The 25,579-nt window shown below is 36.9% G+C and overlaps 1 protein-coding gene across 5 annotated transcripts in view; it reads right to left on the bottom strand.

Moving 5' to 3' along the window:
* The window catches only part of OPHN1 (oligophrenin 1), a 526,199-nt gene that overhangs the window by 313,876 nt on the left and 186,744 nt on the right, over window positions 1-25,579 (bottom strand). For 4 of the 5 annotated variants that reach the window (XM_072817292.1, XM_072817295.1, XM_072817294.1 and 1 more), the window contains exon 3: window positions 5,117-5,212. In XM_072817292.1, the coding sequence (XP_072673393.1) occupies window positions 5,117-5,212 (96 nt within the window). Of the gene's footprint in view, window positions 1-5,116; window positions 5,213-11,281; window positions 11,410-25,579 lie in introns of those variants that run through there. The other variant, XM_072817296.1, reaches the window with a different exon arrangement.

Below are 25,579 nucleotides of genomic sequence, written 5' to 3'. Positions count from 1 at the left end.
AAATTCAATTTTTCAAGTAAGTTCTTACATGCTTCATTTGAGTTTGGGTAGATAGGAGAAACCAAAGATCCAAAAGAACTATTTGAAAAAAACTTGAGAACTGACATGGGGTTCCAAAGTGCTCACTGATGTTATGATGGCTGTGTAGAAATCAGAGTCCTAGGCTCCACTACAGAGATTCTGAGTCATTTGATCTAAGAGAGGTCCTGAGAATCTGCATCAATGAGGTTCAGGTCACTCTGACATATATAGGAATAGCTAAACTGGAATATTAACATTTTATTTTACATTTTCTTTTGCAGTTATTCAGGAAGTATAATTTTAAACTGACATTTTCAAAAACTTAGGTTCTACCATTTCCTGGTAAGATCAACAAATATGATATACTGAGCACCAGTCATATGTCAGACACTGAGTCTAATGACTTACATATACTCTCTGATATATATATTTATCTGATTTACTCCTCACTGTCTTGGGAAATAGATTATACTTCCTACTTTAGAGATGAGGAAAACCGGTCCAACAAGCTTAGGTAATGTTGCTAACATCCCATAGCTAATAAATCTGAACTATACACAAAAATATCTAAACACCTGAGATTTCCTTTGATTACTGAGCTATAGAGGTAGAGAAAAGGCCCGGCAATGCCAGTCGAAGGCACAGATGTCTTGCTTTAGAACATGGACAAATGTCATCATCAGGGCAGTGAGACATTTCCTCCCACTTGTCCTCATTATACACAGACTTCTCAAGTTAGTTACTAGTGCTGATCATCAAGGGAAGGGACTCCTTAGAGAAGCCTCAGGTTTTGCTTCACATCATCTAGGAATAATTCCCATCTCTGTTAGACAACTGGTATCCACAGGGGCTTAAAGGTATTGAGTCACATTTTGCAGCCATTGTGAAAACTGCATTATGGAAAGAACTGCTAGGCCCTCTTTACATATAATGTGAAATCTAAATCTCAACCCAAAATTCTATCATAAATGTACTTTTATTAATTTTTCCAGTTAAACAGAACATCTACTGACTCAGGGCCAGTAGTGTTGGCAATTAGAGGGTATGGCACAGTGTGCTATCTTAGCTTCCAAAGCAGCTGTCCTTTCCCAACAATGCCCTCCCAGTCAGCCTCTAATATATCTTCTCAAAGCCTCCAAAAGGCCTCACCTTAAACTGCTGGAGCACTGGTTGTTCTCTCTACCACCACAAATCCCAGTTCTCAAAGTAACAAATTCAACAAGGATAATAACTGTGACAGGCCAACTAAAATCTCAAAATCTTTTTTCAATACCCATCAATAAAGGTCAGTTTATGAGTCATCATCTCTAAAAGCCATGATCAGATGATAACTACAAGTTTCTGGAGTTGGTAGGCAAAAGGTAACTGAGTTAAAGTGTTGTTGCAAAGCATACATTATGAAGCAAATGTGTCACAGCTAGCAGCTTACATGGAGCTCACAGACACCCCCAAGGAACCCAGTACCACTATGGGGTCATTTTTATTTTTGTTTACAAGCCATTATGCTCAAACTCACACCCCTTCTTTTTCCTAAATGGCACTGGTTGACATTTACGGTAAGGTAGGTGTTGTACCCTCAGTGGACCCACCCCTACAGCTCCTTGGGCATTGGTCTCACCCTTTTAAATCTAGGGGGAGGAGGCACCCAGGGCCTATGCACTCTAGGCATATAATAAGAGTGGCAGCCCTGATGATCTCAGGATTGGCTTCAGAGTCCTTCTTCTCTTGTCTTTGAAGAACAGTGCATGTTCATAGCCAAATAGCTATACGATCTGGTCTTATAGGGTCTAATAAGTCAAACAGTCTTCCTTCATTTTGTCCCATTTTTGTTTTCTATAGTCCCAGCTTGTAGTGTTTCTGCTTGTATAATTCCATCTCTATTCCTGGCTTCTATTGTGATAGTTGATTATATCCATGTTTCACACCCACATTGATCTCCTGATGCAATGGTCACTCCACCGCACCCTTGGTGTTCTCTTCCAAACACACTTTATCATATTTTGTAATATGAACAGGCAGAGAAATGTCCAACTCTTGAAGTTCTGGTTCCATTTTGTTTAATAATTCCATCTTCAATTCATTTCTCTCCTCTCAGCCTTTACTAGTAACAGGGAGAACCAAGCCATTCTTTCAACACTTTGCTTAGAAATTTCTTCAGCCAAATATTCAATTTTTTTTCAGTCAGAAAACACTACCTGCCACAAAATACTAGAACACAAACACATTTTAGCAAAGTTCTTTGCCTACTTTATAACAAGGATTGCTTTTCTCCATTGTCTAATCACATGTTCTTTATGGAAACTTTCTCTATGGCTCTCCTTTTTTTCTTTCTGAGCTCTCACAACAAATGCCTTTAAAATTCCATTCATGGCAATCTAGGCTTTTCCTAGCATGCACCTGCAAACTTTTACAGCTTCTTCCCATTACTCAGTTCCAAAGCTACCTCAACATTATTAGGGAATTGGTACAGCAGCACCTCCACTTCTCAGCACCAATTTCTGTCTTACTAAATTTAGGATGCTATAACAAAATACCATAGACTGAGTGGCTTATAAACAACAGAAACTTATTTCTCACAGTTCTGGAGGCTACAAGTCTGAGGTCAAGGTGTCAGCATAGTTAGGTTCTGGTGAGAGCCCTCTTGAAGGTTGCAGACTGACTTCTTATTGTATCCTCACATGGTGGAAGGAGGGTAAAAGTGCCCTTGGGAGTCCCTTTTATGAGGGCTCTGATCCCATTCATGAGGGGTTTCCACCTTCATGATCTAATTACCTCTCAAAGACTCCAACTCTTAATACCATAACATCAGGGGTTAGAATTTCAACATATGATTTTTGAGAGGGACACAGAACTATTCAATCTACTGCAGAGTACAAAGAAATAGAATCTTATATTAACAATGATTAAACAGTTAATATGTACTTAAACACTGTGCACATTTGGCATTGATCATCACATCCCTATTTCAAAGATGAGAAAAATTAATTCTCAGAGAGGGAAATTCACCTCCCCAGGATACAAAGATAATAAGTTCCAAAACTTAAGTTCAAATTTGGGCTGACTCTAGAGTCCATGATATTAACTTTTAAGTAAGTCATGCACTTAGACAAAAATACATTTGCAAAAGTAAAATGAAGTGGAGTGAATAAGTAAATAATCTAAATGCAAATGTGTGCCTCATTATTTATACTACCATATTTACCAAAACAATCAATTTTAGTCTCACAAAAGTACCCATTGCAGTATTATTTATAATAGTGAAAAATTGGAAATAAGCTAAATAGTTTAATAGTATATAAAGTATGGCTCCTATAATAAAAAGATCTGAATGAACCCATTATTTATTCATCCAGTAAACACATATTGAGCATCTAATATATTCTAGGTACTCCTCCACATGCTGGGGAAATAGCAGTGAATAAAAACAATGTCCTTGCCCCTCATGAAACTTACAAAGAATTTTAAGTGATATCAGAAGATGATTATGATAAACTATTAGGTTAAAAAGATAAAATTATGTATTTAGAATGAACTAAATTGCACACACATAAAAGAGATACATGAACAAAAGAAATCAAAAGTAACTTGCCAATACCATCTAATATATTGTTTCTGTGCTGGAATATCTTACTATCATAGGTAATTTTATACTTTTATATATGATTTATATTTCCTACAATGACCATTAAATAATGATAATAATAATAATAAGACATTTTTATATTTTAATGATGGGGTTCACAAATACAACTGTGTAACATACTTGTATCTGTGACATTAAATCATTCACAATAGTTCTGTGGTTCAATGTTATTGTCTAGCAAATGCTTTACACTAACTCTTTTAACTCACTGGTTACCAAACATTTTCTTAAATGACCAGAACAAATACTTTAGGCTTTGAAAGCCATCCAGTCTCTGCCACTTCTACTCAATGTTGTTCTACCACAAAAGTACCCTTAGACAATATTTTTTCTCTTAGACAATATTTAGACAACCAACAAAACTTTATTTACAAGAAAAAGAAAAAGCAGTAGGCAAGATTTGGCCCAAGGGTCATAGTTTGCTGACACTACTTTAACTTCATAAGAACTAACACAAACACAAACTGTTCAATCTCTTCATGGAAACATTCTTGATATTAACATTAACCACATTTTATAGACAAAAAATAAGGCTCACAAAAAGGAAATATCTGTCCGAGATCACACAGCTCACAGAGTGAGTGGTTAAATTCAGTTCCCAAGAGAGATGCCAAATGTCCTGTTGTCTGAAAACCTGGACATATATAAATAATACTTTTAGACATTCTAGAGATTATTCCTTAGAGGACTATTAATCTAAATCATCCTGTTTTTTTTAAATCACTCTTTAATTTATCCTTTATAAAATTATCTATTTTCATGTACTATATTCTTTAAAGAAAAAGTCCGGCGGGCAGCCGGGTGGCTCAGCGGTTTAGCGCCACCTTCAGCCCAGGGCGTGATCCTGGAGACCCAGGATGGAGGGCCACATCGGGCTCTTGGCATGGAGCCTGCTTCTCTCTCTGCCTGTGTCTCTGCGTCTCTCTCTCTCTCTCTCTCTCCTCTGCCTCTCTCTCTCTCTCTCTCTCTCTGTCTCTGTGTGTGTGTGTGTTTCTCGTGAATAAATAAATAAAATCTTAAAAAAAAAAAAGAAAAAGTCCCGTGCAGATTGAGTCAAAGGCCTCAGTGGAGGTTTGGTATCTTCCTATTGCTTTTGTGTGAGAGGGGAATGGGACTGGGAGACAATGTTTCTTTATTCTTCTTATGCAGCCTCCCATGAGCTTGGCACTAGACCACAGAGGATGAAGATGTTCAGGTATCCAGAAACCTAGGACACTGCATGGTCTCATAACTGCCTCAAGAGGCACAAGTAGGGACATGCGGGTGGCTCAGTGGTTGAGCGTCTGCCTTTGGCTCTAGGCATGATCCCAGTCCCAGGATCAAGTCCCACATCTGGCTCCCAATGAGGAGCCTGCCTCTCCCTCTATCTAGGTCTCTGCTTCTGTGTCTCTCATGAATAAATAAATAAAATATTGAAAAAATAAAAAGAGGCACAAGTAGCTGAAGACTTACCAATGTTAATCTCATCATCAGTCAGAGTGTCTCCAATGAAATCAAACTGAAAGGACTGAAGTGTCTGAGAAAATTTCTGAACAGCTGAAGAATAATCTGCAAAATAACAGAAACAGAAGAAATGGTCAAGACTGCTGTCCTTTAACTGATTTACCCATCTCTGTTAGGGCTGATAGAAGAAAAGCAATGGGAAGTGCTCCCAGTAGTTAGCAACTTGCATTTAATACAGTTAAACAAAAGACAGACCTTCAGTAGAAGACTTTAGCAACTAAAACCATTAAAGAGGAAGGGGGCAGCTTAGTGAAGTCCTTCTTTTTTAAGTGATGGGACATGTTTTAATCTTAATTCCTGTCCTCTCTGACTCCTTCTACCCAAAGCCTGTAAGACTTAAAACTACTTATTTTTACTCCTAAAAGAGTCTTTTTAAGCATTAATTGAGCACTGATTATGGGCAATGGACTAAATGCTTTCTTACCTCTCACCAAATACCCACAATCATTCTACAATGGGAAAAAAAAAGCAGCTGAATTTTAGAGGTACTCAATGTCCCTGAGCTAGCTGGCACAGTCAAAAGTAGAAGCCAGATGGTCTATCTGTCTCTCCAGGGCCTTTTCCATGGCAACATTGGCACAACCTGGACATTTTACACATTAGCCATATGGCAGCCTGGATTGAGATACTATCTGGCAGGAAAACAAATTTAACTTGTTCACATGATATTCACCAAGGGACCTGAACGAAAGAGGCAATCAATGAAAAGCTTCAGGGTGTTATGGACAGACAAATGCTTTTACTTTTGGTGAATAATTTTGAATTTTTTTTGAATTTTATTATATAAAAATTTAATGAAGGTATAAAACTATATCACAGTTAGCCTTTAGGCAAGTTATCTTTAATAAAGTTTTTAAAATATGACCTTCACCAAGAGGTCCAGCCAAACTCTAGCCTTGCTACCCTGAGTGGTTCTCAGAGCAGAATCATCATCACCTGGGAGCTTTATGGAGATACACATTCCCAGGTCAAACCTCAGACTTACTGAATCAGAAACCGCATTTTTTATATAATCCCTAGGAGATTCCATATGCCCTTTGAAGTTTGAGGAGCACTGCTCTCACTAACTAAAGTAACCCATTAGACTGTCTTCTAGGAAAGGCCAAGGTTTTGGTTATTTTTGGTTCCCTTTTCCTATTTCTTCTTTAACTCTATAGTTTCATCATCCTCCACCTTCACATATATCAGATACATAGGCTTATTAGAGTTTTTTCTCTCAGACTAACAGAAAGGGAGACAATGTAAACAATGGCATCTATTCCTTTTAATGAAAATCTAACATGGCTAAGCACAAACAAAATAAAACATGTTCAGACATTTGGTTGGAGCAGCTTAACCTGCTTAGAATTTTATTGCCATCTTGTCTATATCCCATATCCAGAAGAGTTTATTTTCAGTATTTAGAGCCTTGACCCTTTGAATACATCACTGGCAAGGAGGCAAGGGTAGAGAAGGAGGAGGAGAAGGGGGAGAAGAAGAGGAGCAGATGGCTCAGTTGTTTAAGTATCTGATTCATGATTTCGGCTCAGGTCGTGATCTCATGGGTCTGCACTCAGCATGGAGTCTGCTTGAGATTCTCTCTCTCCCTCTCCCTCTGCTCTTCCCCTAACTCGCTTGCACACACTCTCACTCTCTTAAATAAATAAATAAATAAATAAATAAATAAATAAATAAATAAATCTATCTTTGAAAAAAGAAAAAGAAAGGTTTTACAAAGAGTAGGGACTGCAGACTAGGCTACCATGCCTTCTCTAATTTCCACATTTTGGAGTAACATTTTCTACTTCAAATCTGGTTCACATAAATGTGAGACAAGCATGTACACCCTGATCTCCATATCCCATCAGCAAAGAGAAAACAAAACTGGCTTCATGGCTGGAAAGCAATCACTTTTCTCTGGCCTCCTTGTTCAGCAGCAGATAAGGGCAAGCCCAGAATTCTCACATGTGCCTTCTGGGTCACTTAGAGAAATTAAATAAAAAATATTCATTATATTGCCTTTTCACACATACCTGAATTCCTTCAGTTTTTTCTTGATACAAACAAGGTACATTTATTAATCATTCCTCTTTTAGAATTATCTGAACATTTCAGAAACCACAAATACTAGGATCTTTGATATCTATATTATTTTCTAAGTAAAAGCGTGGGGTAAGAAAGGAGTTGCATTCATTCCCATTTTCACTATTTGTACCAACTTCTCATCTTCAGACAGAATTCCAGCCTGATTGAAAACACTACATTTGCACAGAGTTTGAAAATGTTTATAAAGGACTTTCCATAAGCACTCTCAGTTACTCCTTTTTAATACACAAATGTAAGTATTACTATACTTACCTTATAAACAAACATTAAAAGTGAGACAATGCAGATAAATCACATTCACAAATATAAACAAGCATAAATTAACAGCTCTTCATTGAAAGAAATCTCATATATTTGGCCTCTATACTAAGAAAAGTGCCAGGAATAAATCATGTATTTCAGATGAATGAGTTGGTAACTTTTGAACTCCAAAGATTCAACAGATAACATAGAAATGCTTGCTACATATGGAGCATTTATTTCCTTATTATACAAAAATTTACTCCATCACTCTACACCACGAACAATCATTATTTCATCTTTCCTAATACTTCTGCATCTCTACCAACCAAGCGTCTATCTCATAATTCTTCAAGCTATCTTTGAGGGTACTCTCTACACCACATTCTTATTCATGTGTCTTCTGTAATGTTTTTCCCTCACCTTACTCTTACTCATCCTAGAATGTAGTTAGATAGTGTTTTTAAGGCAACTGAAGCTTTCTGGGAATAAGGTAGAATAAAACAGGATTAATTAGTCAGGTAATTAATGTTGTATAGAAACCAATTTACTTATTATCACTATTATCTTCTATGGGATCATACTCTTACCTAAATTACTTTGGTCTGTACAATGCCTTAGAAATTTATCTATCTGTAATTCACTATTTTTGTTGCTAGGTAGATTCCATTGTATAAATATACTACAACTCCTCATTCACTATTTATGAACATTGTACAGTTTCTAGTTTTTCACTACTGTGAAGAATGTTACTTTAAACATTCATGTATAAGCCTTCCTGGGACTTATATGAGAAATTTCAGTTGATCCACATATATCTTCTAATATTTGATAACTTACTTTAAAATCCTTTTAGATTTATTTATTGCTAGCATAAAATGTTATATTAGTTTCAGCTGTACAACATAGCAATTCAACAACTCTGTACATTATGCTATGATCACTACAAGTATTGCTACCATCTGTCACCACACAATACTATTACAATGCCACTGACTATATTCCCTATGTTGTACCTTTCATCCCCATGATTTATTCATTCCATAGCTACAAGCCTGTACCTCCCACTCTCCTTCACTCATTTGGCCCATTCCCCACTCATCTCCCCTCTGGCAACCACCAGTTTGTTTTCTGTGTTTGTGGGTCTGTTTCTGCTCTTTTGTTTCCACATATAAGTGAAATCATGGTATTTGTCTTTCTCTAACTCACCTATTTCAATTAGCATAATCCTCTCTAGGTCCATCCATGTTGTTACAAATGGCAAGATTTCTCTTTTATGGCTGAGTAATATTTCATTATATATATATATATATATGATATTCTTTATCAATTCAGAGACACTTGAGTTGCTTCCATATCTTGCCTACTGTGAATAAGCTACAATAAAAATCTGGTAACTTACTTACTTACTTTATGTATTTATTGTACGTTTGTATTGGGAGTTTGATTTGCCAACATATAGCATAACACCCAGTGTTTATCCCGTCAAGTGCCCCCCTCTGTGCCCATCACCCAGTCACCCCAACCCCCCGCCCACCTCCCCTTCCACTACCCCTTGTTCATTTCCCAGAGTTAGGAGTCTCATGTTCTGTCAGCCTCTCTGATATATTTCCCATTCATTTTCTCTCCTTTCTCCTTTAATCCCTTTTATTGCTTTTTATATTCCCCATATGAATAAAACCATGTAATGTTTGTCCTTCTCTGATTGATTTACTTCACTCAGCATAATACTCTCCAGTTCCACCCACGTCGAAGCAAATGGTGGGTATTCTTCATTTCTAATGGCTGAGTAATATTCCATTGTATACATAGACCACATCTTCTTTTTCCATTCATTTTTCGATGGACACTGAGGCTCCTTCCACAGTTTGACTACTGTGGACATTGCTGCTATAAACATTGGGGGGCAGGTGTCCCCACATTTCACTGCATCTGTATCTTTGGGGAAATCCCCAGTAGTGCAATTGCTGGGTCATAGGGCATATCTATTTTTAACTCTTTGAGGAACCTCCACACAGTTTTCCAGAGTGGCTGCACCAGTGCACATTCCCACCAACAGTGCAAGAGGGTTCCCCTTTCTCCACTTCCTCTCCAACATTTGTTGTTTCCTGTCTTGTTAATTTTCCCCATTTTCATTGGTGTGAGGTGGTATCTCATTGTGGTTTTGATTTTTATTTCCCTGGTGGCAAGTGATGTGGAGCATTTTCTCATGTGCTTGTTGGCCATGTCTATGTCTTCCTCTGTGAAATTTCTGTTCATGTCTTTTGCCCATTTCATGATTGGATTGTTTGTTTCTTTGCTGTTGAGTTTAATAAGTTCTGTATAGATCTTGGACTTTTTTTATTTTAAATTTAACCAATCAAATGGATGTGTGGCATTAGCATGTGGTTTTAATCTGCATTTCCCTGATGGCTAATGGTGCTAATTAGCTTATCATGTACTTATTGGGCATTTATAATCTTTTCTTTCATGAAGATTCTGTTCATATTCTTGCCTATTTTAAACTTGAGCTTTTGTCTTCCTATTGTTGAGCTATTATTGATCTATTAGATTTCTTTAGATATCCTGGACACAAGTTTTTTTTGTCATATACGTATATCATATGACATTATATTATATTATATGATATATATATATATATACACCATATATAATATATATATATATATATATATATAATATTCTCTAAATAAACTAAAGGTTTAACAATCTAAGGATTCTCTATTCAAGATAAATTGAATCTTGGGATGCCTGGATGGCTCAGTGTTTGAGTGCCTTGTTTGGCTCAGGGCATGATCCTGGAGTCCCAGGATCAAGTCCCACATTGGGGTCCCTGCATGGAGCCCGCTTCTCTCTCTGTGCCTGTGTCTCTTCCTCTCTTTGTGTCTCTCGTGAGCAAATAAATAAAATCTTAAAAAAAGATAAATCAAATCTTGAGAATACCAATGTACTTGGTTATACATTAAGGAAACCTAATAAAATCACTCTCTCCCCAGCTCAGCTGTAGCACTGAAAACCAACAGCTTCACAACTATGATAGCTATGAAAACCAACAAGTTAGTGGCCACCAGAGAGGGCAGAATGCAGTTGGAGTTTTACAAGCCTGTACTCTTGGAGAATATCACTATTTGTCCATTTTAACAGGTCCTGAAAGCTCCATTCTTAAGGCTAGTCTCTGTTCTAACATTAAGTTCATTCTGTGTTAAACAGTGATGTTATTGGGGCATTTGTAAAAAATAATCATATAAATTTTTAAAATATTGTGGTAGTCCAAGACAATGTAAAAGTTGGAGTTATCAAGAGGTTGACCAAAATATTTGGTGTGATATTGTGATTTATAAAAAATATATATTTGACCATTCAGATGATCAGACTATATTTCTTATATATATTTGGTCTTCATACACAATTCCCAGCTCACAGCTCCCAAAACCCCTGAAATTTCTTAATGATGAGAGCCATAAAATTGTCTTTTGTTAGGTTAATGCCATGACTTTTGAACCACACCTAAAAATGGAGACTGGTTGCCAGGAGAACTAACCATGTAATTAGAGTATTGGAACTTCCATTCTCATCCCCTGACCTCGGGGGAGGAGAGAGAGAGACTGGAGATTGAATCAGCCACCAATGGCCAATGATTTAATCAACCATGCTTATTTAATGAAGCTTCCACAAAAACCCAAAAGGAACTTCCAGGCTAGTGAATATGTAGAGAAGTGGGGAGAATGGTATGCTCAGAGAGGTCATGGAGGCTCCACACTCTTTCCCCATAATATGCCCTATACGTACCTTCTATATGGCTGTTCTTATGTTATATTCCTTTATAACAAATCGGTAATCTAATAAGTAAAATATTTCTTTGAGTTCTGTGAGTCATTCTAGAAAATTAATCAAACCTAAGAAGGAACCTCTGGTTTATAGCCAGTTGGTCAGAAGCACTGAACTTGTGATAGACAAATGAAAGCAGTAGTACAGTCTTGTATAACCAAACCCTTGACCTGCAGAATCTGGTTTCCAGGGAGATAGTGTCATAATTGAGTTGAATAGTAGGACATCCAGCTGGTGTTCAGAGAATTGCTTGTTAGTGTGGGGAATCCACTCCCAAAAATACATTAGAGTTGGGCCCAGGAACCCAAAATGCTTCATAAAACATTAGAGAATGACAATTTGGAGAATGACATGTGCAAAGGACCTATGCAAAGCTACAACCTATTCCTAAGAGTCTAGAAAGACATGTGCATGTGAAGGAATGTGTGCACACCCCAAGCTATGTCTATGTTCATGAAAGATTTGAGAAGGCCCTAATCTCTCACTTCTATCTAACCTTGAGGCCCTGAACAAGCAGGGAGAGAATGGTAGGAAAAGTTGTAAATTGACTGGCTGAATGTTACAGGCATGCCATAACATACACCAACAAAGCCCTTCACCAAAGCGTGAGGAACTTGCTGGCTTGATATTTCATGGAATACTTGTCTAATCAGTAGGCGATCACTAAACTAGCCTACCAAAGACTTCAGTGGCCACACACAACAAGAAATATAGATTATAATACAGAATTAGTTCAAGAAATCAATAAACAAGGAAACAACTACAGACACATAAATCATGGAAAAGAGTGAGGATATCATTCTGAGAATTATCACATTATATATTAAATGTGCACTTTTCAACAAAAATTAGGAGACACACAGAAACAGGAAACATTGGCTTATATTTTAAAAATGTAATCAACAGGGGATCCCTGGGTGGCTCAGTGGTTTAGCGCCTGCCTTTGGCCCAGGGAGCGATCTTGGAGTCCCGGGATCGAGTCCCACGTCCGGCTCCCAGCATGGAGCCTGCTTCTCCCTCCTCCTGTGTCTCTGCCTCTCTCTCTCTCTCTCTCTCTCTCTCTCTGTCTATCATGAATGAATGAATGAATAAATAAATAAATAAATAAATAAATAAATCTTTTAAAAATGTAATCAACAGTAACTGTCCATGAGGAAGCCCAGACATTGAACTTACTAGATAAAGATTTTAATTAGTTATTCTAAACATGTTCAAAGAATTTAAAAGAACTATGTCTTAAAAAAAGAAAAAAAACAACCTAAAGGAGAGAATGAGAATAATGTATCACCAAATACAGAATATCAAAAAAGAGTTGGAGAATATTTTAAGAAAACAAAATAAAAACTCTGTAGTTAAAACTACAATAATAGACATGAACAATTTACTACACAGGGTCAAGATTAGAATGGGTAGATGGAAGAATCAGTGAAGCTAAAGACAGGCCAACTGAGATTACTAAGTCTAGGGAACAGAAAGAAAAAGAAATGAAGAAAAATGAATAGAACCACAGAAAAATTTGAGGCACCATAAACATAACAACACACACAATAGGAAACCTAGAATAGGAAAGGAAGAGGAAGATAGAATATTTGTCACATTTGATAGAAATAAAATTCATCATCACTCTCAACAAGCTCAATACATACCTAAAAGACTATAAACTCAGACATACACATCTAAAAATATCATAGTCAACTGCTGAAAAATAAAGAAGGGGACAAAATGTTTTAAAAAGGCAAAAGAAAAAGACTCATCATGAACAAGGAATCCTCAATAAGATTAACAGCTGAATTGTTCATCAGGAATTATTCAGGATCAAACAGTGAAGTACCATGTTCATAATGCTGGGGTGGAGGGAACTATCAAGATAATGAGTAAGGGACAGGAAGGCTAGGTAGGGAAAGACACGTAGGGGGCTACATGACTAAGCTCACAGAAATCCCAGATATGAAGAAATGTTATAGACAATATATTAATCAGACAGAAGGGGAGGTAACAAATCCACCATATTTATTCTAAATATAGACAGGATATTTTCATGATACTTAAAAATGTACCACATTTGTCTTATGCATTATTAACAAGAAATTTACCAAGTTCCCTGGTCAGTTTTAGAAAACTGACCATAAAAGCCTTCAGTGGCAACCCATTCAGGATCCCTCTCACTCTAGAGAGCTTTTTTTCTTTCCTTTCTGTTCTCAACATCACTTAATAAACTTTCACTTCACTTCACACTTTTGTGTCTGTGAAATTCATCCCTGGACTGTGAGACAAGAACCCTGTAATCCTGTAATAATAATAATCCACATCTAGAAAAATTAACCTTCAAAAATGAAGATATTCCCAGTTAAACAAAAACTGAATTACTTGCTAGCAAATCTGTCCTACAATAAATACTAAAGGGAGTCTACCAGGCTAAAATCAAAGAAAAACATAACAGGATTTAGGAAGATGGTGCCAGAACAGAAAGACCCTAGGTAGGTCTAGTCCCATGAATACAATGAGATAATTATCAAATCATCCTAAATACCCAATAAATCAATCTGAAAATCAATAGAACAAACTCCACAGCTAATGGAAGAGAAAAGACTACATTGAAAAAGGGTAGAAGTAAGGAGACATCTTTGGGGGAGAAATGGATTAGGAGTGCTTCAGAAGGGAGGGAGCCAGGGTCACAGAGAAGGGCAAGAGACAGAGAAGGATACAGGGGAACACACAAGGAGAACGTTTTCCCAAAGCCATTGATTCTGAAAATAAGAGGGCTGAGTTTCCTGAGCTGCAACCAACAGGGCTTAAAGCCTGGAGTTCTAAATGTCAGCAGGCTGGGCTGGTATGAGCCTTCAAGGAACTGCACTGCTCCTGGAAAGATAGGCAAAAAATTGGGAGGCAGACAGCCTGGAAACAGCAATCTAAAAAAATGCCTAGAACCCACAAGGGGAGATTATTCATTTTACTGTGAGTGCTTTCCTGAGAGACAGTATTCACAGAGATGTTCCTGGGGACAGTTGGCTGGTCACATTTCATTCCCCTCTCCCCTCAGTATAAACACAGATCAACCAGCAGGAAGAAGTACAGGGCCTACACAGACTGCCTACCTTGATTACAATATCCACACCCTTGTGCTCTGGTGAGACTACCCTGCTCAGTCAAGATTGCATCAGTCACAGCACAGCAGGACCCTCCCCCAAAAGTCCAGCATAATCCTCTGCATATATCACATCTCTAAAGCATGAACTATCTAAGGTCAGAAGCCTTGGCAGAGATAGAGCCCAAAACTCACTGTGCTGCTCCTGGTGAGAAGTCAGTCAAAAAACCCTGAGGCAGACAACTTGGAAAAAAAAATCTCAAAATTGCCTAGGGCACAAAGGGGGAAGACTATTCATTTTCTCAGAGAGCTTCCCTAAGAGGCAGCCTTCAAAGAAATACCTCTCCAGTAACAAAAAAGCTGGCTAGAGCCATTTCCCTCCCCGTATCAAGCATAAACACAGAGACACCTACAGGAAACAGTTTAGGGCTGACACAGGCTGCATAACTTGCTTACACTCTCAGACCCCTGCATTCTGGCAGAACTGCCTTTCTCCATCAAGCTTGACTCAGTCGCAGCATGGTGCGTCTTTTCCCCAGAAGACCAGCAGAAACCCCTATCCACACCACCTCTCCCAAACAGAGAATATCAAATGCTTCAGTTCTAAATAAAGTAAGATCCAATCTCTTTACATGAGCAGACCACAGCAAACCTAGTTAAAATTTTCCAAACTCTGGCCAAGGACCAAACTGCCCACTGCAGGCAAGGAAAGGTTTACTGATGACTGGTCTGAAGGATAGACCAGTCCATAGCATTACAACAGAGCATACAGTACACACCAGAAATACACCCTAAAGCACCAGGCCCTGGACACTACACGACTACTTCTTCATAAAGCCATTACTCTCAAGAACAGGAAATAAAACAGACTTTTCTAACACAGAGAAGACAAAGACTTAGAGAAAATGCTAAGATGGACGAATGTATTGCAAATGAAAGAATAACATAAAGCCTTAGGCAGAGATCTAAGTAAAACAGATATAAGTAACATGGCTGATAGAGAATTTAAAGCAATCATCATAAGGATACTAAGAGGGCTTGATAAAAAAATGGAAAACATCAAGGAGAATTTTATCTCAGAGATAAAAGTTAAAAAAGAATCAATCAGAAATTAACAATACGATAATTAACACTGGAAACAAGCTTGATACAATGAACAGAAGGCTGAAAGAACAATTATGAAACACAAGAATAGATTTAAGGAACTCAGTGATACCACCAAATGTAATAACATCCATATTAAGGAGTCCCAGAAGAGGAAAAGAGAGAAAAGGAGGCAGAAAATTTATTTGAGGAAATAATAGGTGAAAACCTCCCTAACTTAGGGAAAAACAGAGACCTTGAGATACACAAAACACATAGACCTCTCACACAACCAACAAAAGCAGGCCAACACCAAGACATATTGTAATTAAATATAATAATAACAAAAAAAGTCATAAAAGCAGCAAGAAAAGGGAAGTACTTAATCTACAAGACAAGATGCATAAGGCTAGTGCAGTTCTTTCTTTTTTTAAGATTTTATTAATTTATTCATGAGAGACATAGAGAAAGAGAGAGGCAGAGACACAGGCAGAGGATGAAACAGGTTCCATGCAGAGAGCCCAATGTGGGACTCGATGCCAAGATTCCAGGATCAAGCCCTAGGCCGAAGGCAGGCACTAAACTGCTGAGCCACCTAGAGATTCTCAAGTGCAGTTCTTTCAACAGAAAATTGGCAAAGCCAGAAGTCAGTGGCATGACAAATTCAGTATGCAGAATGAAAAAAAAAACTGTAGCCAAGAATAGTCTATCCAGTAAGGCTACCATTGAGAATAGAAGAGTTAAAGACTCTCTCAGACAAATAAAAACTAAAGGAGTTCATAGTCACCAAACCAGCCCTGCAAGAAATATTAAAGGGGACTCTGAGTGGAAATGAAAGGTCAGAACTGACAAAGACAAGAAAGGATTATAGAAATCTCCAGAAACAATTATGAAACTAGTAATAAAATAGCACTAAATACAGAACTATCAATAATTACTCTGAATATAAATAGACAAAATATTCCACTCAAAAGACATACTGTCAGAATGGAATAATAAAAAAATAACCAAGACCCTATATGTGCCTTACTCATTTGAGACCTAAAGATGCCTACAGATTAAAAGTAAGGGGATGAAGAAACATTCATCATATTAGCAGACATCAAAAGAAAGCCAGTGTAGCGATATGTACATTGAACAAACTAGACTTTAAAACAAAGACTGGGGGTGCCTGGATGGCTCAGCAGTTGAGCGTCTGCCTTTGGCCCAGGTCATGATCCTGGAATCCCAGGATCAAGTCTGACATCAGGCTCCCTGCATGGAGCTTGCTTCTTCCTCTCCCTATGACTTTGCCTCTCTGTGTGTGTGTGTGTGTCTCTCATGAATAAATAAATAAAATCTTAAAAAAAACAAAGACTGCTGAGTGAAATAAGTCAACCAGAGGACAATCATCATATGGCTTTACTTATATGTGGGATATAAGAAATTGTGAAAGGCACTATAAGGGAAAGGAGGGAAATTGAGTGGGGAAAAATTAGAGAGGAAGACAAACCATGAGAGACTCCTAACTCTTGGAAACAAAGGGTTGTGGAAGGGGAGGAGGCTGGGAGGATGGAGTGGCTGGGTGATGGGCACTAAGGAGGGCACTTGATGGGATGAGCACTGGGTGTTATACTATATGTTGGCAAATTGAATTTAAATAAAAAATTTAAAAATAGATAAAGACTGTAACAAGAGACGAAGAAGGGCACTATATAATCATAAAAGGGAAAATACAACAAGAAAATCTAATAATTTTAAATGTTTATGTACCCAACATGGGAGCACACAAGTATATAAAGCAATTAATAACAAACATAAAGAAGCTCATTCATAATACTACAATAATAGTAGGGGACATTAACATTGCATATACATCAATGGACAGATCATCGAAACAGAAAATCAAAAAGAAAACAATGGTTTTGAATGATGCACTGGACCAGATGCACTTAACAAATATATTCAGAACATACCATCCTACAGTAGCAGAATATACATTCTTTTCAACTGCACATAGGTCATTCTCCAGAACAGATCACATATTAAGTCAGAGAACAATACTCAATACATATAAAAAAGACTGACTCATACCATGCACTTTTTTCTGACCAGAACACTATGAAACTTAAAGTCATTCACAACAGAAAAATTTGGAAATACCACAAACACATGGAAGTTAGACAACATGATACTATACAACAAATGAGTCAACCAGGAAATCAAAGAAGAAATAAACAAAAAATCACGTGGAAACAAATGAAAATAAAAACACAATGATCCAAAACCTTTGATATGCAGCAAAAGTGGTCCTAAGAGGGAAGGATATAACAATACATGCCTACCCACAAGAGACAAGAAAAATTTCAAACAAACAACTTAATCTTATACCTAAAGGAGATAGAAAAAGAAAAACAAATGAAGCATAAAGTTAGCAGAAGTAAAACAGTAATACATATTGGAACACAAATAAACGTGTTCTATATGTGATTCTATAGAGAAACTAAAAACGTAATAGAAAACATCAATGAAATCAGGAGCTGGTTGTTCAAAAAAAAAATAAAATTAATAAACCCCTAGCCAGACTTACCAAAAGGAACCAAATAAATAAAATCACAAATAATATCGTGGAAGTAAAAACAATTATAATAGAATATTATGATAAACTATATGGCAACTAATTGGAAAACCTGGAAAAATGTATAAATTCCTAGAAACACAAAAATTACCAAAACTGAAATAGGAGAAAACAGAAAACTTGAACAGACTGATAACCAGCAAAAAAATTGAATCAGTAATAAAAAATCTCCTGACAAAAATCCTGGGCCAGGTGATTTCACAGGTGATTTCTACCAAACATTTAAAGAAGATATAAGACCTACATTTCTAAAATGATTCAAAAAAATAGAAAAGGAAGTAAAACTTCCAAATTCATTCTACAAAGCAAGAATGTTCCTAATATCAAAACCACACAACGATTCCACCAAAAAAAGAGAACTACAAGGCAATATCCCTGAAACTAGATGCAAAAATTCTCTATCAAATACTAGTGAAGAGCATCAAACAATACATTAAAAGAATCATTTAACACAATCAAGTAGGCTTTATCTTGGGTTCCAAGTGTGGTTCAATAATTATTTATCAAGCATTGTGATACATGACACAAATAAAAGAATACCCGAGAACCATATGATCATTTCACTAGAAGCAGAAAAAGCATTTGACAGAGTACATCCATTCTTTATAAAAACTCTCAACAAGAGAACAAACTGCAACATAATAAAAGCCATATACAAAAAACTACATGTAATATCATCCTCAGTGTGGAAAAACAGAGCTTTTCTTCTACAGTCAGGAAAGAGACAAGGATGTCCACTATCACCACTGTCATTTAGATAGTACTGGAAGTCCTAAACACAGCAAGCATACAATAAAAAGAAAGGAATGCAATCAGAATCAACAAGGTAGAAGGAAAATATTCATTATTTGCACACGACATGACACTACATAGAAAACCCCAAAGCCTCCACCAAAAACTTGCTAGAATTAATACAGGAATTTGGTGATGTTACAGGATACAAAATCAACATACAGAAATTTGTTACATTTCTATACACAAATAATAAAGCAGCAAAAAGAGAAATTAAGGAATAAATCTCATTTACAACTATGCCAGAAGCCTTACGATACATAGGAATAGACCCAAAGAGGTGAAAAAAAAATGTCCTCTGAAAACTGTAAAACACTGATGAGAATTTTGGAGGAAAGATGGTGGGAGAGTAGGGGACCTCATTTGCTCAGGTCCCTTGAATTTAGTTAGACAGATCTCAAATCATTCTGAACACCTATGAATTTGACCTGAGATGTAAGAAAAGAATGGCTGGAATTCTAAAAATAAAAAAGGGACCACTATTTGCAAGGTAGGAGATGTAGAGAAATGAATCTGAGATGATATTTCAGAAGATAATTGTGTGGGGGGAAGGAGCTATGGAAACACAGCTACCAGATAGGGAAATAACCTCGTGCAAAAGTGGAACCTCTAAATATCTATTCCAATGAGGGACATTGCCTGAAAGGTGCTCAGGTGATGAAGTAAAGCTGAATCCTAGGTGGAACAATGTGGTCTCAGGATCCCTGGGGTCACAGAAAGAATAGGGGTGCCTGAGCAGGCAGAGTTCCCAAGCGGTGGAGTAGAGAATCCAGTTATCTTCACTGAGCCCAGGAGGGGCCTCTCAGCTCAGTTCTCCATGAACTGCAAACCAAGGCATGATCCCGAGACAGTTCTCTGTGCAGGCTGGCAAAGAATAGAAATGTGGCAAACCTCCAGGGGTGGTACAGGTGCATGTATTACCCAGATACACGCTCTCCCTGCAAGGGACCTGCAAAAAGCAGAAGTACAGCAACCCGTCGCCTTCCCATGGGAGGAAGAGTGTGGACATCCACCAAAGGAGAATGCAGAGTTTGGCACACACAGAAGTGAAGACTGCTTATTCCTGAGGGTTTGCTGAAGAAAAGGGCCATGAACTTTCAGTTCCTGGGCTGGAGATCAGTGGGACTATTTTTATTTTTATCCTCAAAATAGGGCCTGAAAGTCTCCAGGGAACAAAAGACACACAAAGCAACCAGAACAGTTTACATTGTGCATAGCCCCCAAGCAAGGGGCACTGCAATCCTGCCTAGGCAAAGACATGTGAAAATAAGCACAACAGGTCCCTCTCCCAGAAGATCAGCTGGAAAAACAGGTAAACACAATTTATGGGACACGCAAGATTACAAAACATCAGCACTGGGGGAAAAGTGTGGATAGAATTTGAGATTTTTTCCCCATGATTAATTTATCGTTCAGTTTAAAATTTTCCATTTCTTTTTTCTTTTTTTCTTTTCAACTATATTCTTTTTTTTCTCAAAACTTTGTAAGTCTTTTTTAACTTTATTTTTTCACAGTTCTATTTTATAGAAATAATCTTCATTTTTTTACTTCCTTTCACTGTATTCAATCTTATTTTTCTATATACATAAGTTTTGCTTTCTTTACAATTTTGGGATTTAATATTGTCTAACAAACAAACCAAAATACAACCAGAATCAAGTGGATCAGCATGTTTTATACATCTGTGAGGTCATATACTCTCTTCCATTCCCCCATTTTATTTTTAATTTTTCTTTTTTTACTTTCTGACCTCTTAAGATTTATCTAGTGTGTATTTCACTTGGGTAGTGGTAGATATTTTTTATTTTGTTGTCTTGTTTATCCATTCTTCTCTGGGCAAAATGACTAGAAGGAGGAAATCACAACAAAATAAAGAACCAGAGGTAATACTCATTGTCACAGATCCAATTGATATGTATAAGTAAAGGTCAGAGTTAGAATTCAGGATAATGATTATAAAGTTACTAGCTAGGCATGAAGAAAGCATAAAAGACACTGGAGAATCTCTTACTGTAGAAATAAAATCTAATTAGGCTGTAATTAAAAATCCTTTAACTATGATCCATTTTAAACTGGATGCTCTAACAGCTAGGGTAAATGAGGCAAAAGAGCATCAGTGACATAGAAGACAAGTTGATTGGGGAAGGATTTGAGAAATCAGTAATGCCATGAAAGGAAACAATATTAGAATTATTGGGATCCCAGAAGGAAAAGAAAAAGAGAAAGAGAAGAGAGAGAGCAAGAGAGAGCACCCACAAGTGAGCTAGAAGGTGTATTTGAGCAAAACATAGCTGAGAACTTCACTAAACAGGGGAAAGAAACAGGCATTCAAGTCCAAGAGGTAGAGAGGAACCCTTTATAAATCAATAAAAATATATGAAAACCCCAATATATAATAGTGAAGCTTGCAAATTTCAGAGATAAAGAGAAAATTCTGAAAGCAGCTAGAGGCAAAAGCATCTTAACCTACAAGGGTAAAAAGATGAAGCTGGCAGCAAACCTCTCCACAGAGACGTGGAATGCCAAAAAGGGCTGGCATGATATATTCAGGGTACTAAATGAGAAAAACATGCAGCCAAGAATACTTTATTCCAGCAAGGCTATCATTCAGAATGGAAGGAAAGATAAAGAGCTTCCAGGACAAAATGAAACTAAAAGAATTTGTGTTCAGTAAACCAGCCATCACAAGAAATATTAAAGGTGATCCTGTAAGCAAAGAGAGAGCCCAAAAGTTACATAGATCAGAAAGAAACAGAGACAATCTATAGAAACAGGGACTTTACAGGTAATACAATGGCACAAAATTTGTATCTTCAAAAGTGACTCTGAATGTAAATAAGTGAAATGCTCCAAACAAACAAACAAAAAAAAACCCCACAGTGTCAGATAGGATAAAAAGGCAAGACTCATCCATGTGCTGTCTACAAGAGATTCATTTTAGACCTAAGACACCTCCAGATGAAAAGTGAGTGGGTGGAGAATTTGAAATTTTGAGTAATTTGTCATGCTAATGGACCTCAAAAGAAAGCAGGGGTGTCAATTCTCTTATCAGACAAATTATATTCTAAACTAAAGAATATCATACTTAATGGGTCGACCCAACAAGAAAATCTAACAATTATGAATATTTACATTCCTAACATGAGACCAGCCAATTATATAAACCAACTAATAACCAAATTAAAGACATACATTGATAATAATACAATAGTAGTAATGAACATCTTCACCCCACTCACAGCAATGGACAGATCATCTAAGCAGAAAATCAACAAGGAAACAAGGGCTTTGAATAACACATGGGACCAGATGGACTTCACAGATATGTACACATCATTCCATCCTAAAGCAGCAAAATACAGATTCTTCTTAAATGCACATGGAACATTCCCCAGGATAGATCACATACTGGGTCACAGATCAGTTCTCAACTGATACCTGCATAGTTTCAGATAATTTCCTGCTTATTTTCAGACCATAAAGCTTTGAAACTTGAACCCAATCACAAGAGGACACTTGGAAGAAACTCAAACACATGGAAGTTAAAGAGCATCCTAATAAAGCATGAATGAGTCAACCAGGAAATTAAAAACAAATTAAATAATTTCATGGAAACAAATGAAAGAAACAACTGTTCAAAACCATTAGGATATATAGCAAAGGTGGTCCTCAAAAAGAAGTACATAGCAATACAAGCCTTTCTCAAAACATTAGAAAAGTCTCAAACACACAACCTAACTACACCTAAAGGAGATGGAGAAATAATAGCAAATAAAGCCTAAACCAAGGAGAAGAGAAATAATAAAGAATCGAGCAGAAATCAATGAAATAGAAACCAGAAGAACAGTAGAAGAGAACAATGAAACTGAATGCTTTTTATTTGAAAGACTAATAAGATGATAAACCCCTAAACAGACTTATGAAAAAGCAAAGTAAAAGGACCCAAAATAATAAAATGATGAATGAAAGAGAAAAGATCATGATCAGCACCAAGGAAATACAATTTTAAGAACATATTATGAGCAACTATATTCCAACAAATTAAGCAATCTGGAAGGATTCAATGTATTCCTGGAAATTTATAAGCTACCAAAACTGTAAAAGGAAAAATAGAAAACCAGAAAGCATCCATAACCAGCAGGGAAATTGAAGCAGCAATCAACAATCTCCCAACAAACAAGAGTCCAGTGCCAGATGGGAGCCCAGGGGAATTCTACAAAACATTTAAAGAAGAAATAATACCTGATATTCTATTCTTTACAAAAATAGAACAGAAGAAAAATTTTCAAACTCACTCTATGAGGCCAGAAGTACCTTAATCACAAAATCAGACAAAGATTCCATCAAAATGAATTACAGATCAATATCCCTGATAAACATGGATGTCAAAATTCTCACCAATAATACTACCCAATATGATCCAAAAGTATATCAAAGGATTATTCACCACGATCAACTGGAATTTATTTCTAGGCTGCAAAGTTGGTTCAATATTCACAAATCAATCAATGTGATACATCACATTAATAAAAGAAAGGATAAGAACGCTATGATCCTCTCAACTAATTCAGAAAACATTTGACAAAATGCAGCATCCTTTCCTGATTACAACTCTCCGCAGTGTAGGGATAGAGGGAATATACCTCAATATCATAAAAGCCATCTATGAAAATCCCACAGCAAATATCATTCTCAATGGGGAAAATCTGAAGGCATTTCCCCTAAGATTTGGAATGTGACAGGGATACCCACTCTCACCATTGTTGTTCAACATAGTACTAGCTTCAACAATCAGAAAACAATCAAAAAATTAAAAGAATTCAAATTGGCAAAGAAGAGGTCAACCTCTCTCTATTCACAGATGACTTAATACTTTATGTGGAAAACCCAAAATACTCCACCCCAAGATTGCTAGAACTCATCCAGCAAATCAGCAACATGGGAAGATATAAAAATTAATGTACAGATAACAGTTGCATTTCTATATACTAACAATCAGACTGATGAAAGACAAATTAAGGAATCAATCCCATTTAAAATTGCAACAAAACCTGTAAGAAAGCTAGGAATAAGCCTAACCAAAGTGGTAAAGAATCAGTACTCTAAAAACTATACAAACCTTATGAAAGAAATTGAGGAAGACTCAAGGAAATGAAAAAATATTCTATGCTCATCGATTAGAAGAATAAATATTGTTAAAATGTCTATGCTACCCTGACCAATCTGCACATTCAATGCAATCTCTATCAAAATACCATTGTCATTTTTCACAGAGCTGGAACAAATAAACCTAAAATTTCTATGGAACCAGAAAACACCATGAATAGCCAGAGGAATGATGAAAAAGACATAGCTGGTGGCATCCCAATGCCAGACTTCAAGCTATATTAAAAATTTGTGATAATCAAGACAGTATGGTACAGGCACAAAAACAAACATACATGAATCAATGAAATGGAATAGAGAACCCCGAAATGGACTCTCAACTCTATGGTCAACTAATCTTTACAAAGCAGAAAAGAATACCAGTGGAAAAAAGTCCCTTCAATAAATGCTGCTGGGATTCTACAACCATATGTAGAAGAATGAAACTGGACCATTTAAGAAAATGCCATATGCAAAGATAAACTCAAAATGGATTCAAGACCTAAATGTGAGAAAGTAATCCATCCAAATCCTAGAGGAGAATACTGACAGCCACATCTTTCACCTCAGCCATGGCAACTTCTTGCTAGACAGGTATCTAAAAGCAAGAGAAACAAAAGCAAAAATGGACTATTGGGACTTCAAGATAAAAAGCTTACATGAAGCAAAGGAAACAGTCAACAAAACTAAAAGGCAACTCATCCAGCAAATCAGCAACATGGGAAGATATAAAATGGGAGAAGATGGGAGAAGATATGTGCAAATGACATATCAGATGAAATGCTAGTATCCAAGATCTATAAATAATCTAACTCAACATCCAAAAAGAAAATAATCCATTCAAGAAATGGACTTAACCCAGGGCATGATCCTGGAGTCCTGGGATAGAGTCCTGTGTGAAGCCTGCTTCTCCCTCTGCCTGTGTCTCTGCCTCTCATTCTCTCTCTGTGTCTCTCATGAATAAATAAATAAAATCTTAAAAAAAATAAATGGGCTTCAGACATGAACAGACATTTCTCTAAAAAAGACATACACATGGTCAACAGACACATGAAAAAAAGCTCCACATGACATGGCATCAGAGAAATACAAATCAATGCCACAATGAGATACCACCTTACACCAGTCAGAATGGATAAAATTAACAAGACAGGAAAAAACAAATGTTGGCAAGCATGTGGGGAAAGGGGAACCCTCCTACATGGTTGGTGGTAATTCAAGCTGGTACGGCCACTCTGGAAAATAGTACGGAGGTTACTCAGAAAGTTAAAAATAGAGGTACCCTATGATCCAGCAATTGCACTATTCGGTATTTACTCAACAATACAAATGTAGTGATCCAAAGGGGCACCTGCACCCCAATGTTCATAAAAGCAATGTACACAATAGCCAAACTGTGGAAAGAGGTGAGACATCAACAGATTAATGGATAAAAAAGATGTGAAATATATATACAGGGATCCCTGGGTAGCGCAGCAGTTTGGCGCCTGCCTTTGGCCCAGGGCGCAATCCTGGAGACCCGGGATCGAATCCCACA

Source organism: Canis lupus, chromosome X, assembly GCF_048164855.1.
Source record: "Canis lupus baileyi chromosome X, mCanLup2.hap1, whole genome shotgun sequence".
NCBI classification, from domain to species: Eukaryota; Metazoa; Chordata; class Mammalia; order Carnivora; family Canidae; genus Canis; species Canis lupus.
Note: the sequence above shows the minus strand (reverse complement) of the source record. Positions and strands in the feature narration are given on the sequence as shown.